We start from the raw sequence: 15,577 nt of genomic DNA on the forward strand, positions 1-15,577 counted from the left end.
ACTCGCTGTCATTGTTCGTTTTCCGAGCTTTGTGTTGTGTCATAGTTTCACACATTGTTCAAGTGCCTTTCTGCTCATTTCTTTTCCATTTACCTTGCGCTTTGTTTTGTGTACATTCTTATTTTCGTAAGTGTTTCGTATGCAACTTTCTTATATTTCCCTTGTAGATTCTTTTTTAATACGAAAGTGTTTTATGCCGGGATCCACCATCAACTTCCTTTAACGGATGGCACATCGGTACGAACGTGTAAAAAATTATGCAGATCCCACGCATTGTGGGAATCGATGTATGCGAAGCTTTCCGTTCTGGATGTTTTGATTGACGATAATTAGCGGTGATTTTGACGGCTAAAGCTTAATTTCTTCAACGTTTAGGCTAACACTAGAGTGGTGAGTTGATGTTAAACGTTACCTTGCGTGCAGCACTGCTGTTTGTCTACGTAGTACATAGAACACACTGGGAGAGTTGTTTGCTTGAGGCATTGTTGAGCGCCATATTTCATAACGTCTGAGAGGGTTGAGCATAGTCATTGCCTCACCTGGCACATCGTATTGTGCAGAAGTATTAAACTTGAATTGGATTATGGGGCTGTAGGTATCAAAACCACACTCGGATTATGAGGCAAGTCGTAGTGGTGGACTCCGGATTAATTTTAACACCGTGATGCTCTTCAGCGTGTCCCAAAATCTAAGTGCACGTGCGTTTTCTATTTCGCCCCCGTCGAAATGCGGTTGCCGCGATTGGGATCAAATCCACGACCTCTAGCAATGCCATAGCCGCAAAGCTAAGGCGGCGGGCACAGAAGTGTTGATTTGACGGTCGACCGCTTCCGTAGTGTCTCTCCTGTACCCTACGGTGAGTTTTAATTAATGCGGCTCTGCTTCTGCACGCCCTGCGTAAGTTGCCCGATTGAAATATTTACATGGCGTTTATTTTTAAGAAATAGCAGCAACGTACTGTACCGTGCCTTGAACTTAAGCTTATCCAGTCTCCCCGCAAGCGCTGTAGGAGGGTTTCCTTGCCTTCTGACGTCATGTCCCCCCTCCATTGTAGAGTAACGGCCTCTTCTCCACCTTCTCCTTCTTCTCTCTACAGTTCTATCTGTGTCCCCTCTGACCTTACACGTTAGTAGAAAGGGAAGCGCTGCAATTTCTGCAATGCTTCTGAGGTGAGTCACGGATAATTACAGCTGTCAAGCGGCTAATTGGCGACTGCCAGGAACTCCAGAGGCCATTGTGCACATTCGACGCGCTGGGGTGAAACTGAGTTTCTCCCGTCGCCTTTCCTCTCTGACTCGCGCCTGTCATCTATATACACGCTCTGAACCATCCCCGACGCGGTGTGCGCGACAACAGCAGCCCACAGCAGCAGCAGTGGGAAAGTCGAAAGAAGAGGCAAAGAAAGCTTCGCTTTAATATGCTCTCCCTTGACAGGGATGGCGCCGCCATCTAGGAGCGGGGAAGCGAAGTACTGCATACTGACACTAATGAACGCCGATAGTGAGCGCTTCGGTATACGCTCCTGACAGTGGAGTTGGTTGGATCGATGGATGGAAGGTAGGAGAGTCCCCTTTGAAAGGGGTGATGGCAGTTACCACCATGCTTAGCTTTTTACTTTTGTTTAACTGTGTTGTAAGTTATTAACATTCGCCATTTTCTTTAAATACGTCTTCCTACACTTTTAACGTTATGCCACCTCTCTGCTTTTGAGCCACCAATCTTCCAATCGCTTATTGCTAATTTCCACCGCATATTTATTTACGTGACTATTGTTACTTCTAAACCCTAGTGCCTCAGGAAGCGTGACTGTGCCCACATCGACATCGGTATGGATACCATCACATTTTAATATGAGGTGGTGTATTGTTTCTACAGATTTACAACACACAGTACGTGTGCCTTCTTCGTTAAATTTCTTTTTATAGCTGCGCGTTCTAAGACATCCTGACCTAGCTTCAAAGAGTAAACCTGTCGTTTAATGCCCTGTCTTTCTCCGTCCTCGTGTCTGGTATGCTTACTGGTTAGCTTCCTAGTTCATTCCGCCATTGCGAGTCAATGCTCTTTCTGTATAGGTATTTTAAATACCTTAGCTGTCCACCAGGGGTGTAGCCAGGGGGAAGGGGGGGCTTATGGGGCTTCAGCCCCCCCCCCCCCTCCTAAATTTTTTCGGGCTGTCGTGCGCCGCTGACCAAAACAACCCCTGGCACCGGAAATCATGCTGGGTTTGTCTAGAATGTACTTTTCACGCTCGTAAAGACATTTTATCGCGAAATCGGGCTGTATTTCGCGGCAACGCCTATGCACCGGGTGTCACATAACACAAGGAGCCCCATCCGAACACGAAGTTTCAAGGGCGTTTTGATGGCGAGCGGGCTCGTCGCGGCATCTCGGGAAGGCCGCGGAATCTACTGAGCGCATGAATTTGAATTCCGAAACTTTATGGGTATAAAGTTCTCATAAACTTTTGATGCGAAAGGCGCATTGGCATTTCTAAAGTCGTGCTTTAGAGTTTCAATTCCAGAACTTTGTGGGTTTAATGTTGTTATAAACATTTGACGCCAAGGGTGCATTGACTTTCCTAAAGTCGTACATAGGATCATACAACGAGACAAGCTAAATCAACGCACTCTCAGACAAGTTTACAAAGCACGCAGCGAGGTCCGATGAGACGAAGCGTTGTGGTGGTTAATTTGTGCCGTTATGTCACAGAAAAGAATATCAATATGTTTTTCACCTGCGCCTAACCATCCATGTCAAGGCACTAAAGCAAGCAAAGGTAACTACGATCTTATTTATTTTTCTACTTTGACTTTTATTCGCGAGGACACATTGAGCCTCTTCAATTTTTTTTTGTTCTCGCTACCCGCGGGCTGCCGGAACCAGCCAGAGCGCATGCGTTTATCTCGTGTTTCCCCGACCACCGCGCAGCGCACTTCAATGCGCTTTCGTTTTTCTCTGGCCGAGTGGATTTTCGCTTGGTATAGTTTTGGACGCGCTTTCTGGCTAGTAGACGAGAAATAAAAAAAAACAATGCATGGTCGCTCGCCGCCATCACTGCGGGGCCTTGACGGATTGCAACGCTTTCGCATGAGCGCAACCTCTCAGCAAAATTTTGTCTCGCCGATGTAGAATACCGAGCAGTATGCCTATGGTTCTCTGTGGCCTAAGCGTCTCACGCTTTCTTCGATATTCCTTCAGTAGCCACATTAGGTGCCCAAAGTAGGCATTCGATTATGGCCAACATGCTTTCCTTGGGTTTTTTTCATTTCCGTGCCCCCACCCCACAAAACAACGAAGGCATTGTTGCGGCGCAGCAAATTGTCGCATGGTGAAAGTTCAATTTTGTTGCTTCTTCTTTTGCGGAAAGTGATGGGCCGCGGGATGCTTCAGTTGCCGGATACTGTTATTGTATTATTGTGATAGCAATTATATGGAGACTCTAGGCGCATTCCTGCTGTCGACGTCGCCCTCATGTTCTGTATAAAGTCCAAGGGCAATAACATCGTGATCGCGCACCGTATGCTGTATGTGCGAGTGAAAGCGTAAAGGGGCGGGGGTGGCATGGGTGAGCCGACTATGGTGGCTCAGTCTTGTTTGCGCAAGGGAGAGCAAGGGAGGGAGGGGGAGTGGAGCGAGGGGGCTGTGATCTGCGAATCTGTTGTTGTGCAAAATGTTTATTTGCCTTGTTTGACGCATTATATACAGTGCCTTTTTCTTATATACATAGATTTATCGGAGACTTATACGTAGGAAGGGGGATGGGGGGCTGTAATGGGTGATACGACGATGGTGGCTCAGTCTTGTGTGCGCAAAAGAGAAAAGCGGGGAGCAAGCGCGCCGCTTTCCGTCGCGCGCGATACATCGGGGGGAGTGGATGGAATGGGGGTGCGATCTAAGATTCTGGGAATCTCTGATTGCGCAACATGTTTATTTGCCTTGTTTGACGCATTGTATACAAGTGACTTTCTTTAGATACGTAGATGTATTGAAGAATTATACGTATATTTAAATATCTTGTTGCGAGGTTTTGTGCATACGTGCAGTGAACTTTGTTTCCAGTCACACTTTTTTGCCCTTTATCAAGCTGTATCTTCGCATTTGTATATTCCATTTTATATTCGTTTTCTAATGCACGAGGGCGAGTCAAATGAAAGTGAGCCAACCCACGCCGCGCAATAATGGTTCGGTTCATTATGTGCGACGCATGTGCGTGGCACAGAGTGATCTGTCATTTACAAAAGTGACACGCAGGTGTGAGGACAAGTTCTTTAAAGGGCCCCTCACCAGGTCTGGCCATATTGAGCTGACAAGCGCACATCATACATTGCGCGATAACGATCGTGTCTGCAAAGTATTACATCGCTATACGCGCCGCGGAAAGATCTGAAACGTCAAACCGAACGCCGTTTTTCCTTCTCGCCGCCACCGCGCTCTAAGCCGGAGGATGACGTACTCGTGTACCTGCGCCTACGTACTGGTGTCCGCAGTCTGACGTCGCTCGTGGTGACACGTGACTTCGAGAATTATTCAAGACAACATCCGTTATCTGTGCGATCTGTTGCTTGAATTGACGAATTGAAGTTTAGAGAAATAATAAAACACACGGACGGAATGCGCGTGTTTTTCTTTTTTTTTTACTTCGCACCGAAGCAAGAGAGATGTTCTTCCGCTTCGTCTGCATGTTCCTACGGTCGTGCGGTCAGGTGCGCAGGTACCGAAACTATGCCATTTTCTACCGTTTTCCAGCGCGTGATCACGCTCTGCGATGCGCTTGTTCTGCCTCAGTATTCGTGTAGCACTGAATTATACCTCTAGTCATGTGTACTTGTGCACAGCGTGCAAAATCGTGCGCTGCGCGAAACGATAACAGCTCGCGCGTAACGCCGCCAGCGAAAGTGCGCGGCGCCGAAAAAGGAAGCGAGGAGAAAAAAAGTCAAGGTGGGGCCCATGATGTATGTGTCACGCGATCTTCGAGATCCGGTATGGGCGAACGCAGTGAAGGAATTTTGCTTGCGGAGGCTAGACGGGGCGAGTGGAGAGAGTCGCAATATGCAGTGGAGCTCGCCTCCTGAAATCATTGGTTCGCGGCACTGAAATGTTTTGATGTCGGCTATTAATGAGCCAACTTGAAAAATTTTTTGCGGCAGAACATTCTATAGAGGACAAATAGAGGACACGTAACAAATTCTAGCGTATAACCAACATTTGCTATGCGGCCTGGTGAGGAGCCCTTTAATGCCCTCGTACACTGGGCTGAACTTGGTTTCGTGGTATAATGGACACTCCAGAATTTAACAGCGTGGTGTTGTGAGGTTTTTGGCACCTGAAGACGTTTCCCAAAAAGAAATTAGTCGCCTACTGGCTGCCGTGTACGTTGAACATTGCACTTCATTGGCCACTGTGAAGCGTTGGAGAAAACGGCTCAAAGGACGGGAACGTTGCAAAGACGATCCAAGACGGGGCCAAAGCCACCAGGCAATCATCCCCAACGCAAGTGCAAAAGTTGATGAGCTGATTAGACAAGAACGGAGGATAAGTATCGATGAACGGGCACAGCGTGTCAACATCAATCACGGTATGGGTCACGCCATAATTCATGAACACCTCGGTTATCGGATCTTGTGTGCACAATCGATGCCCAAGATTTTTAACCACCACCACAAGACGGAGAGGTTCGGCGCTGCCTTGACTCATCTAATCCGGTATAGCAATGAGGGTGACGACTTCTTGTCTGCAATTGTGACCTGGGACGAATAACGGTGCCACTACTACGAGCCTGAAACACGACGGCAAAGCTTACAGTGGAAACACATGAATTCACCACCCCCAAGGAAAGGAAAGGCCGTCATTTCCGCCGGAAAGGTGTTGTTGCCTTTTTTTTTTTTTTTTGCTTGTCGACGGCCATTTGCTAAACCTGCAGAGACTATCAATCGTTTCTGACATTGTAAAACGTCGGATCGGCTGCGTGTACCAATCAAGAACACACGACGTGGAAAATTGAGGAATGGAGTCATCTTGTTCCACGACAATGCCCGTCCCCACGACGCTGATGTGGTTAACACAAAACTGGCAAAGTTCAAGTGGGAAACGCTGCAACATCCGCCATACAGCCAAGACCTGTCGCCTTGTGACTTCCACGTTTTGAAGCGAATTGAAAAGAACAGCCCAAGCGAACCAGATTCGTGCCGGACGATGAAGTGAAAGAGTCAGTTACAGACTTTTTGAAGCATCAACCCAAGCAGTTTTGTGAGACGGGAATCACGCGACTTGTTAGTCAGTGGGATAAATGTCTAAATGCTCATGGATACTACTTTTAAATAAAGTACGCCATTAGTCATATATTCGCGTTGGCTGACTTTCAGTTGACTCGCCCTCGCATATTTTGCAGAACTCCTGCTTTTGATATGTGCTTTCTGTTGCGACATTATTTTCGGTGAAATTACTCACAATACACGACCGATGACAGCAGCTCCTGCGCAATACATTCTAACAAAGGACAGCGTCATGCAGATTTTTCCCTCGTCGTTGCATATGTACAAAAATGTAAACAAGGTTCTTGAATGACACAGAGAGAAAGGCAGGGAGGTTAACAAAGCTTTATAAAAATATTTCTCCTCAACTTGTTCATTTCACGGCCTTTACATTTTTCATATCAGCGGCATGTACTGCTTTGCTGGTTTCAAACTGATGTAATTCTAAAGTTCGTGTGCTATTTTTTTACGTAGTAAATAAACAGGAAACATGGAAGCACTGATATAAGTTATTTCGGGCACAATTTTTGAGACATACGAGTATATTCTTTTATGAAGAAATACATATTTTACTTGTCTTGACGATGCGTAGCGTTCAAGAATTTGTTTGCAGCATCATTTGCAATGGCAATGCAGTTATTATTAATGTATTTGATCCCTCGACAAATTCTATAAGGAGGAGGCCGAACTACTAAGAAAACTGCTGCGCTACGCGGCGCAGAAAGGCAACGACGTCGACGGGCGAATTTCGCTTTGATCCGGCGAGAGACAGCGTGAAGCAGAACTGCTTCGCGTGTTCGCGGCCCGCGCTGCGAACTCTGCCGCTCGCATTCTTGAAGCTGAGCGCGTCTTAACTCAACTGGCTGCCCAAGGCACTACGGAACCGGAGCAAAATGCCCGTACCTTCGCCGAAGCGACTCGCCAATAGGACACCGCGCGCCAAGCAAACCTGCAACACGTTGCCGACCCCCAAATTGTGCGTCTTTCGCTGCAGCGGACCGTGATGTCACGAAGCAAACGTGCAACAGCTTCTGTGTAGACACGTTTCACTTTCGTGTTCAGCCTATTACTATGACCCGCCGTGGTTGCTCAGTGGCTATGGTGTTGGGCTGCTGAGCACGAGGTCGCGGGATCGTATCCCGGCCACGGCGGCCGCATTTCGATGGGGGCGAAATGCGAAAACACCCGATTGCTTAGATTTAGGTGCACGTTAAAGAACCCCAGGTGGTCGAAATTTCCGGAGTCCTCCACTACGGCGTGCCTCATAATCAGAAAGTGGTTTTGGCACGTAAAACCCCAAATATTATCCTATGAAAGAGGGATCAACCACATCTTTTTGTATGTATGCGCGCTCCCGCACTCAGACCTTAGGGTTGTTCCTGGGCGCGGTAAATACATCATTGATTGATTGATTGGTTATTACTTGTGGGAGGTGGAAGTCATACAGCTGGAGGTACAGCATAATTCCAGGATGTCTGCCTTTGAAACGGCGGGAAGAGAATTTAAGTATGTGCGAATTATCTTGTTTTGATGTAGTTCCATGCTAGTGACCCTGACGATTGAGGACAATGGTAATTGCAGACACTCAAAAGTGTGAGGGCTTCATCGTTCTTGTCCATAGGGTGTTCAAGCTCTGAGACGCTGCGGTAACCTCGCTTAATGTGCCGCATTGCGGTGACTGCGTATGAAATTCACTGCGACGGCATATTGCCGCAAGGTTTCGTAATAGTGGTAAGACTCATTCTGCCCATTAGAAATGTTTATAGGAACGGTAAACGTTTTGGGAACGGTTTCGTATATGAATAAGGCGATATGTTACTAATATCACCTTTTGCGTAGTCTATTTCCTTCAACTATAGCGAGCTCATCGATATATTTTTCTTCTTTTTTATTTTAATATGCAGCTTTATTGTTATTTAAATGCTGGATTTTAGTAATTTAGAACGAGATCGTTTGATATTTTCTAAACCCCGCACACGCTTGGCTCATTTCTGGTCCTTTCAAAGTGACGTCAAAGGCACGCTGTAGCAGGAAACGCCAACACGCCCTGCAGGCGTAACCATGCCCGAACTACAGGCCAGTGAAATAGATCGACGGTAACAAGCTACGACATGGTTGCGACAATAAAAGAACGGATTTGTGCGGAAAATCTCGTCATTTTCTCTTTCTTTTGGCATTTCGTAACTTTGCATTTACAATTTTGGGCCGTTCATTGTGTTTCATAGAGTTCTTGTTAAATAAGTGATAATTTCTGGCTTATCACAAAGTGTGCGCGCGCGCACTTCGTATCGCTCGCTTGCCCGTGCCTTATAGGTAAGAGGTTTTGCTGCTCGCGCTTGCAGGTGTATGGAGAGCTTGGAACCTAAGACGCCCAGCTGGACGGAGAACGACCTGCTGGTGCTGATCACCGAGTACTGGAAGCGGAAGGACATTCTGCGCGCCAAGGCCTCGGAGAGCGTGACCAACCTGCAGAAGCGCGAATGCTGGATCGAGATCACCGACGTGGTGAACGCGCGCTGCTTCACGCCGCATACCAGGAAGACCATGGACCAGCTGAAGCGCAAGTGGGAGAAGACGATCATGCTGGCCAAGAAGGCCGCGCTCAACATCCAGAAGCGATCCGGTATGGAATCAAGCTATAACGATCACGTGTGCATATTGCGCGCGTGATTGCAGCTTTGCTTTGCCAGTGTCATTTTTTATATTCTGTCGCCTGCAAGCGGGCTTATTTCTTGAAGACCTACTGACATGACGTTTTCAACTTTCTTGTTATTTTGCGCTCAGTGAAGGTTCCCGAACTAGGAACTGCGAAAATCGAAATACCGACAAGCACCAGTGTGCCCTAGATAACTTAAGATAATTTAATTTTCTACAATCTAGTTTTGCATATGTTTGCCAACAAGTGTACGTGTCGTGACGTCATGACGCAGAAGGCGGACACGTGGGAGCAAGGCATCGCTGCGTTTTGGCTCTCGCTCCGGCTCGCTCGATAGTCCGTTACGCTACGTCGAGCCGTGCGATATTGTTAGTATCTTTTTCTTCAGCTTGGCGGTCGTTTTTGTTGGGTTTCGAAGTACAGGATCTCCTTTTAGCGTAAGAAAATGAAAAGTCGCAAATGTCATTTCAATAATACGTTACGTGGGACCGAGTACTTGTAGAGTCAAGGACGAACAAACAAACAAATAGAGAAATAAACCAAACGAAAACACTTTACTGCGTTTTTCTCGAGCGCCGAGAAAAATAAAATAAAACAGGAATGCGAGGGCTACCTTTGGCTCGTGATATGCTTTCTTCAGCCTTGTTATTAGCACTCTATGTCTTGTGCTACGTTGCAGCTGCACTTCCATGTAGTTCCTTCTTTTTTTTTTTTTTGCCATATGTAGTTGCAAGCGCGTCCGCAGTAACTGCGCTGGTCGTATGCCAGGAAGAGCAGCAGGCGACAAGAGGTCACTTATCCAGTGTCTTATACTTCCTACGCGTCAGCCGGCGTCTGGCTGAGTGGCATTTTGTTGGCGTCGCTGCAGGTAATCTGTCAGACTTGGCACCGGCCTACCAGCTGGCCTTGTCCATAGTCTGCGAGGATTTTCCGGCGTCCCTGGAATGCGCGAACGGCCTCGCCGCGGCAGATGTGCCCTCTCTCGCTGAGCCACCGAACGCTGGCGGATATATCGACGAAGTGTCCAGGTAAGACTGAAGCACGCTGTTGCAGGACTGCCTCTTTTTAGCAAACATTTGTGTGAACCCTCTATTAGATAAAACACATATACAGAGATCGGGATCGGGTGGAGCTTATGCCAAAGTGTAGAGCACCACAGCCAGTGGGCACACTTTTTTTCTGCGGGGGGGGGGGGGGGGGAGGGTTGCGGGAATATAATAATAAGTCCGTATTATTCAGCGCTGCACAAAGCAGTGGCATAATCATTGTTTTTTGCACTTACGGTACTAAAAATGCACATGAAAGCCTACAGGATTTGTAAAATGATGTTAAAATGCTATTCACTGGCATCCTGCACGATTCAGGCCTTTATTTACGATTCAAAAGGACGACACATTGGGTACGTTGGTATTCCATATTGACACTATTGACAGCGCTAAATGGCCAGAACTACACAAGAAACCCTTAAAAATTTTTATAGAAAGTCTATAGACAGTCTATAGACGTCTATAGACTTTCTATAAAAAATTTGTAAGGGAAGGTACACGGACAAGCGCTGAAAGGGCTACCAGAAGAGCAAGGTTATTTGCGGTAAAGTTTAAGGACGGAAAAGAGCGCTAATAACTAGTAATATGCTTCAAAAAGACGGTATGTCCCTGTATCTTTCTTGTGTACTTCGTGCCGTCAATAGTTCCAGTTTATTTACGACATCCATGTAGACTTATTAGCGGTTGGTTGTGTAGGACGAGCCGCCATTAGCGGGTGCGCATTTTTGCCCGCTAGTCCGATGACTACTGAGCCTCTGCACCGCTCTCTGACTACCGAATGTACGCACTGGAGGCAGCAGATAGGCGGTGGTGTTTTTACCAGCGCCTTCACGTGAGCCTCTCAGATTGCGAGGCTTATATGCAACTCAGACGAGCACATTTATTCCCACTTCGAGCGAGTGCACTGCGCCACTCGCTGAGTGTCACTTCGGCGACGTGGTGCTAGGCGGCAAAACGAAGTGTCATTCGTGATTGAGGACATTGACTACCTGTGAAGCCATACGGGTTGATAAAATTTCGGAAGTTTGAGTTTTAGGAACGGTCAATGTTTTATACGAGAAGATGCTTATGTGCAAGAGCCTCCGCCATGAAAAATAGATATACTGTAATATTATTAACACGTACTGTTTGTTTTGAACCAGTACAAGCAAGGAACCTATCCAAAATTCACAGGGTCAAAATGGCGGAATGCGTCGTAAATAATCTGTCAGTCTTGGCACCGGCCTACCAGCTGGCCTTGTCCATAGTCTGCGAGGATTTTCCGGCGTCCCTGGAATGCGCGAACGGCCTCGCCGCGGCAGATGTGCCCTCTCTCCGCGCACTGTGTGCTTTAGGTGCGAGCGAAATTGCGCGAGGGTGAAACAGCCACACTCCATGTGAAATCTGAACACAGGCGGTGAAACACCATTTTTCGTTTCAAGATTTTCTTTTTCTTGCCTCGCTCACGTCACTAAAACGCTCACATTTGAAATCACAAAAGAAGTGGTTTGAATAAAGAAAAGAGGGGTCTTAGAATTAGTGTCCACTCTGTTGTGATCCTTTATTTATTTATTTTGGACGCATTGCTATCGAGGCGACACACCTCAACGCAGCGAAGTGAGTTCCTGCAACAGGCTCGCTGGCAAGCGCACTCCACAGTAAGTGTCACTAAACCTTTCCAGTCTTGCAGCCTGCGAGTGACACTAACGGCGAAGTGCACTCGCTCGAAGTGTCGCTAAATTTGCCCGTCTCACTGGGGTATAATCGCCGCCGCATATAAGATGGGTGCATACATAATAGAGTAACGGCGGGTACACTAGTTTTCATCGGAAGTAAAGCTGATTGACTATAGAGCCATTTCCCGTTGCTGCAGTTGGAATTTAGCATTTGCGATTTGGACTGAAAAGACAGGAAATGAAAACCGTGAGTATGAAGTGACGAAACATATTTTAAAAAAACACACACATTTTATCTAAACTGTCATCTTGGTAATTTATAGTATTTTGGAGGGCAACAGCTATTACACGAAAGGGTATAGTAGGGGACACCGACGACGCTGTCGTATGAATTTCGTCAATGCTACAAATGCGAATGCACGAGACAATTAATTCCGTTAAGTATTCGCGAAAATGCAAACGAGCGCAAACGTATCAGCATGCAACAGACCATCTCGCCATCAGTCAGCCGCATAAAAAATAAATACCGACTGCGCTTTGTGTGGGCACATTGTTCATCGTGAATGCGCTCTCCACAAATCGCATGTGGAGTGTGGCAACCGAACCATGGTAAATGTGAGGCCCACGTTTGAGCATGGTCGGCGCCGCGGTGAAGCGAACGGCGTGGTTTCTCCTTTTCAGCATGGTGATCACGGAGCTCGAGGAAGAGTCATCGGGCGACGGGCCGCCGGTTGCCAAGGGGGACAAGACGCAGCCGGTCAAGGCGGAGATGCTGAGCGAGGCTGCCGAGTGCGCGCCGCACTCGCTGGGCAGCCGTGCGTTCCAGCCCGTCCTGTCCGGCAGCAGCACTCAGGACGGCGCCACTGACGGCAGCCACCAGCCACACGAAGCTCAAGACGCGACTGCCGAGTTCGTCAACAACTTCCGCAAACGCAAGTGGGAGCAAGACCTGGTAGAACTGCAGAAAGAAAAAGTGCGCCGCCAGATACAGTACCACAAGGTCCAGCATGAGCTCCAGATGAGTGTGCTCCGGTCGCAAATGGAGTTCTGGGAGATGAAGAAGTCCAAGCTGGCCGCTGAGATACGCCAAGGTGGCATCCCCACGTTGCCGCCAACGGTGCCGACAGCGAATGCATCGACAACGTAGCCTCTGCTACCAGGGCCTGTGCGATGTCGCAGGAGGACGCCCCAGCCATCTTCCGTGGCGTTTTGGGCCTGTCAGGCTCCGATACATCAGTGCTCATCGAACGGCCTTTCACAGCCATCCATCACAAAAATAACATTCACCCGCACGAAGTGTCTGCGCAAACATTTATTGATATATTATGTACATGTGAAAACAACTGTCTGTCTTGCATAGCGATGCCAACCTTGTGTGCTTCTTGAAGCACACAAGCCTGTGGACCGTCACATCACTGTGCTTTGTGTGTTGTTTATGTCAAGCACTAAGACGACGCAAGATATCGACCAAGCTTTTGCCCCAGATCGCATGCGAAAATGTGCAGCACCGAGAGCAGAAATTCTACAAATGAACAAATAGCGCCTCTAGCGGCTAAAAGCTGAAAACAGGCGCTGAAACACCATTTTTCGCGAATGTGTAACCAGAGAGAGAACTAACTGAACTATAGTGAGAAAATGGATTTTGCACGCCTCTAGCTCGCACATTACGCATAGAGTAGCGCTGTTTTTACGACCGGATTTGACAAACGCGTGCAAAGTTTGAACTATTGGAGTATATGAAAATCCCAAAATGCTCTGCAGAAAATAACTGCGATCAATGTAATGCACGAATTGTAATCCAGAAGTAACCATAGGTTATGACTCGGCTTTCATTTCCGTCAAACAGACTGTCTTAAAATTGAGTAAAAGAAAGTGATATTTTTTAAAGCATGCACGTCACTATGTGTAGACGAAGTGTAAATATGATCCTTCACTCACCAAGAAACGCTTTCCCACACATTGGTCGAGCAGTTTTGCGATCGGATATAATGTTTTGTAAGGAGGTGAACCTGCCTTCGCTGGTTGAACTCCAGGTATCTACAGTTAAACGTCGATGTAACGAACTTCAGTGTAACGAAATTATCGATATAACGAAGTATTTAATTTTTTATTAAACCTTGTCCATAGAACACCATGTCTTTAGAACTTCAATTTAACGAAGGGCGTATGCGATTTCAGTATAACGAAATTTCACTGCTGCCGCAAATGAATTCAGAGAGAGTAAATGGAAACTTCCGCGGGCGCAGATGGTCGAATGATTGAATCACAAGCGGCTACTTGCAAACTCACCTCCAAATCGCGCGCGGCGCGACTAGAGCGACCGCCGTAGCCGCATCATGCTCCGTATAAAGTCCAAGTGCGATAAGATCCTATCGCGGCCCGCGCACTGTGCTTTAGGTGCGAGCGAAAGTGCGCGAGGGTGAGACAAGAATGATGGCGGCTTCACGAGTGCATGCCGCCTTCCCGCGCGAGCATAGGCAAAGAGGGGGAGGGGAGCGAGCTCGTGTTAACGCGATCAAGCGAGCGCGAGGGGGGCGGAATGGAGGGTAAGTTTGCGCGCGTCTCGGCCGTGGCTACGCATGACTGCAAGCACAGCTGAGCGCATACGTAGCCTGCTTTAGAGGTAATCTGCCACGTGTGCAAAGAGTTGGCGTGCCGAGATGGCGTGGCATCATGTAAGCTGTATTACCGCGAGTTCAGTATTGGAGGTTGGGTAATCTCGAGTTTCGGTGACCCGTTTGAGCGAGAGGCACACGAAGCATTCGCTCCTCGCTGCCGGCACTTTTCCCGATAGCGTCGACCCAGTGCATGCGGGCGACGCTATCAGCCGCGGGGGCGGAGTTCACGCGAAAGCGTGGCTGGCTTCGCTTAATTCGCAGCGCCGAGAAGATATCGTCGACGTACTTACGTGGCATGAAACCGTATGTTTCGTCGCCTACTTCCAAATTTATCAAAATGAATTTTCTCATTCAAATTTGCCTTTTTCGATTGCCCGACAAATCGGAAAATTAGAAGTTAAATTATGGGGTTTTACGTGCCAAAACCACTCTAATTATGAGGCACGCCGTAGTGGAGGATTCCGGAAATTTTCACCACCTGGGGTTCTTTAAGTGCACCTAAACCTAAGTACACGGTTGTTTTCGCATTTCGCCCCCACCGAAATGAGGCCGCCGTGGCCAGGATTCGATCCGGCGACTTCGCGCTCAGTAGCCCAACAGAAATCGGAAAATTCTGTGGGCCCTTTCGGTGTGAAGAAAAATCGATTGGCGACTGCACTTATTTGCATAAAAGGTCGAATTTCAGTACAACGAAATTTCTATATAACGAAGCAAATTGACGATTTTACCGACATTGTTATGCTGACGTTTAACTGTAGTCTTATTGCTGTATCACTGATTAAATTTACGGATCGATGAGACACCTTGTTCTCGAAAATGGATGTCGAGTTCCTTTAGAATTTCTGCTGAGTTTTTATAGAGGCAAAACATATTTTGTAGAAATACACGTTTACAGAGTCGTTTTCATTGAATTTCTTTAAAAAATATTGCGGGATTTAACATCCTAGAGCAATACACGGGGGTTTATCGTCTTTTCTGGCTTATCGAGACTCCTCGCGCGGTAAGAGTGGCCTTTCGGTATTGTATGAGGACACTAAAGGACAAGGTAAGTCGTGAAATTAGACTAGTACGGAAAAGGAAGGCTAAACAAGAATTTCTTTAATTTCCCGCAGGAACCCTACTGGCTTTACGTCAGTGGGACGTCACGGATTTCAAAGCATTTTCTCGTAAAAGTGCAGCAAAAGCAGTAAAAGTGCTTGAAACTTGCCAAGTTCAGTCTTTGGCTCCTTTAGAATGCAACGTAGTCGATATTTACCGATAAAAAGTTCGTTGGGGCCGTCGAAATCCAAGACGTCTTGGCCAGCTGATGCAGGAAGTTTTATGCGACGTCGCCACCAGTATTTGGTATTTT

General features: G+C 47.3%; 1 protein-coding gene across 3 annotated transcripts in view; it reads left to right on the top strand.

The window, feature by feature from the left end:
* The window catches only part of LOC142591028 (uncharacterized), a 35,829-nt gene extending 20,702 nt beyond the window's left edge, over positions 1-15,127 (top strand). For all 3 annotated transcript variants that reach the window (XM_075703407.1, XM_075703419.1, XM_075703413.1), the window contains 3 exons: positions 8,594-8,874; positions 9,776-9,935; positions 12,290-15,127. In XM_075703407.1, coding sequence (XP_075559522.1) covers positions 8,594-8,874; positions 9,776-9,935; positions 12,290-12,755 — 907 coding nt within the window. In that variant the 3' untranslated portion in view covers positions 12,756-15,127. The remainder of the gene's footprint in view (positions 1-8,593; positions 8,875-9,775; positions 9,936-12,289) is intronic.
* The last annotated feature ends 450 nt before the right edge of the window (positions 15,128-15,577 follow it).

This window comes from Dermacentor variabilis, chromosome 1 (genome assembly GCF_050947875.1).
Source record: "Dermacentor variabilis isolate Ectoservices chromosome 1, ASM5094787v1, whole genome shotgun sequence".
Taxonomy (NCBI): Eukaryota; Metazoa; Arthropoda; class Arachnida; order Ixodida; family Ixodidae; genus Dermacentor; species Dermacentor variabilis.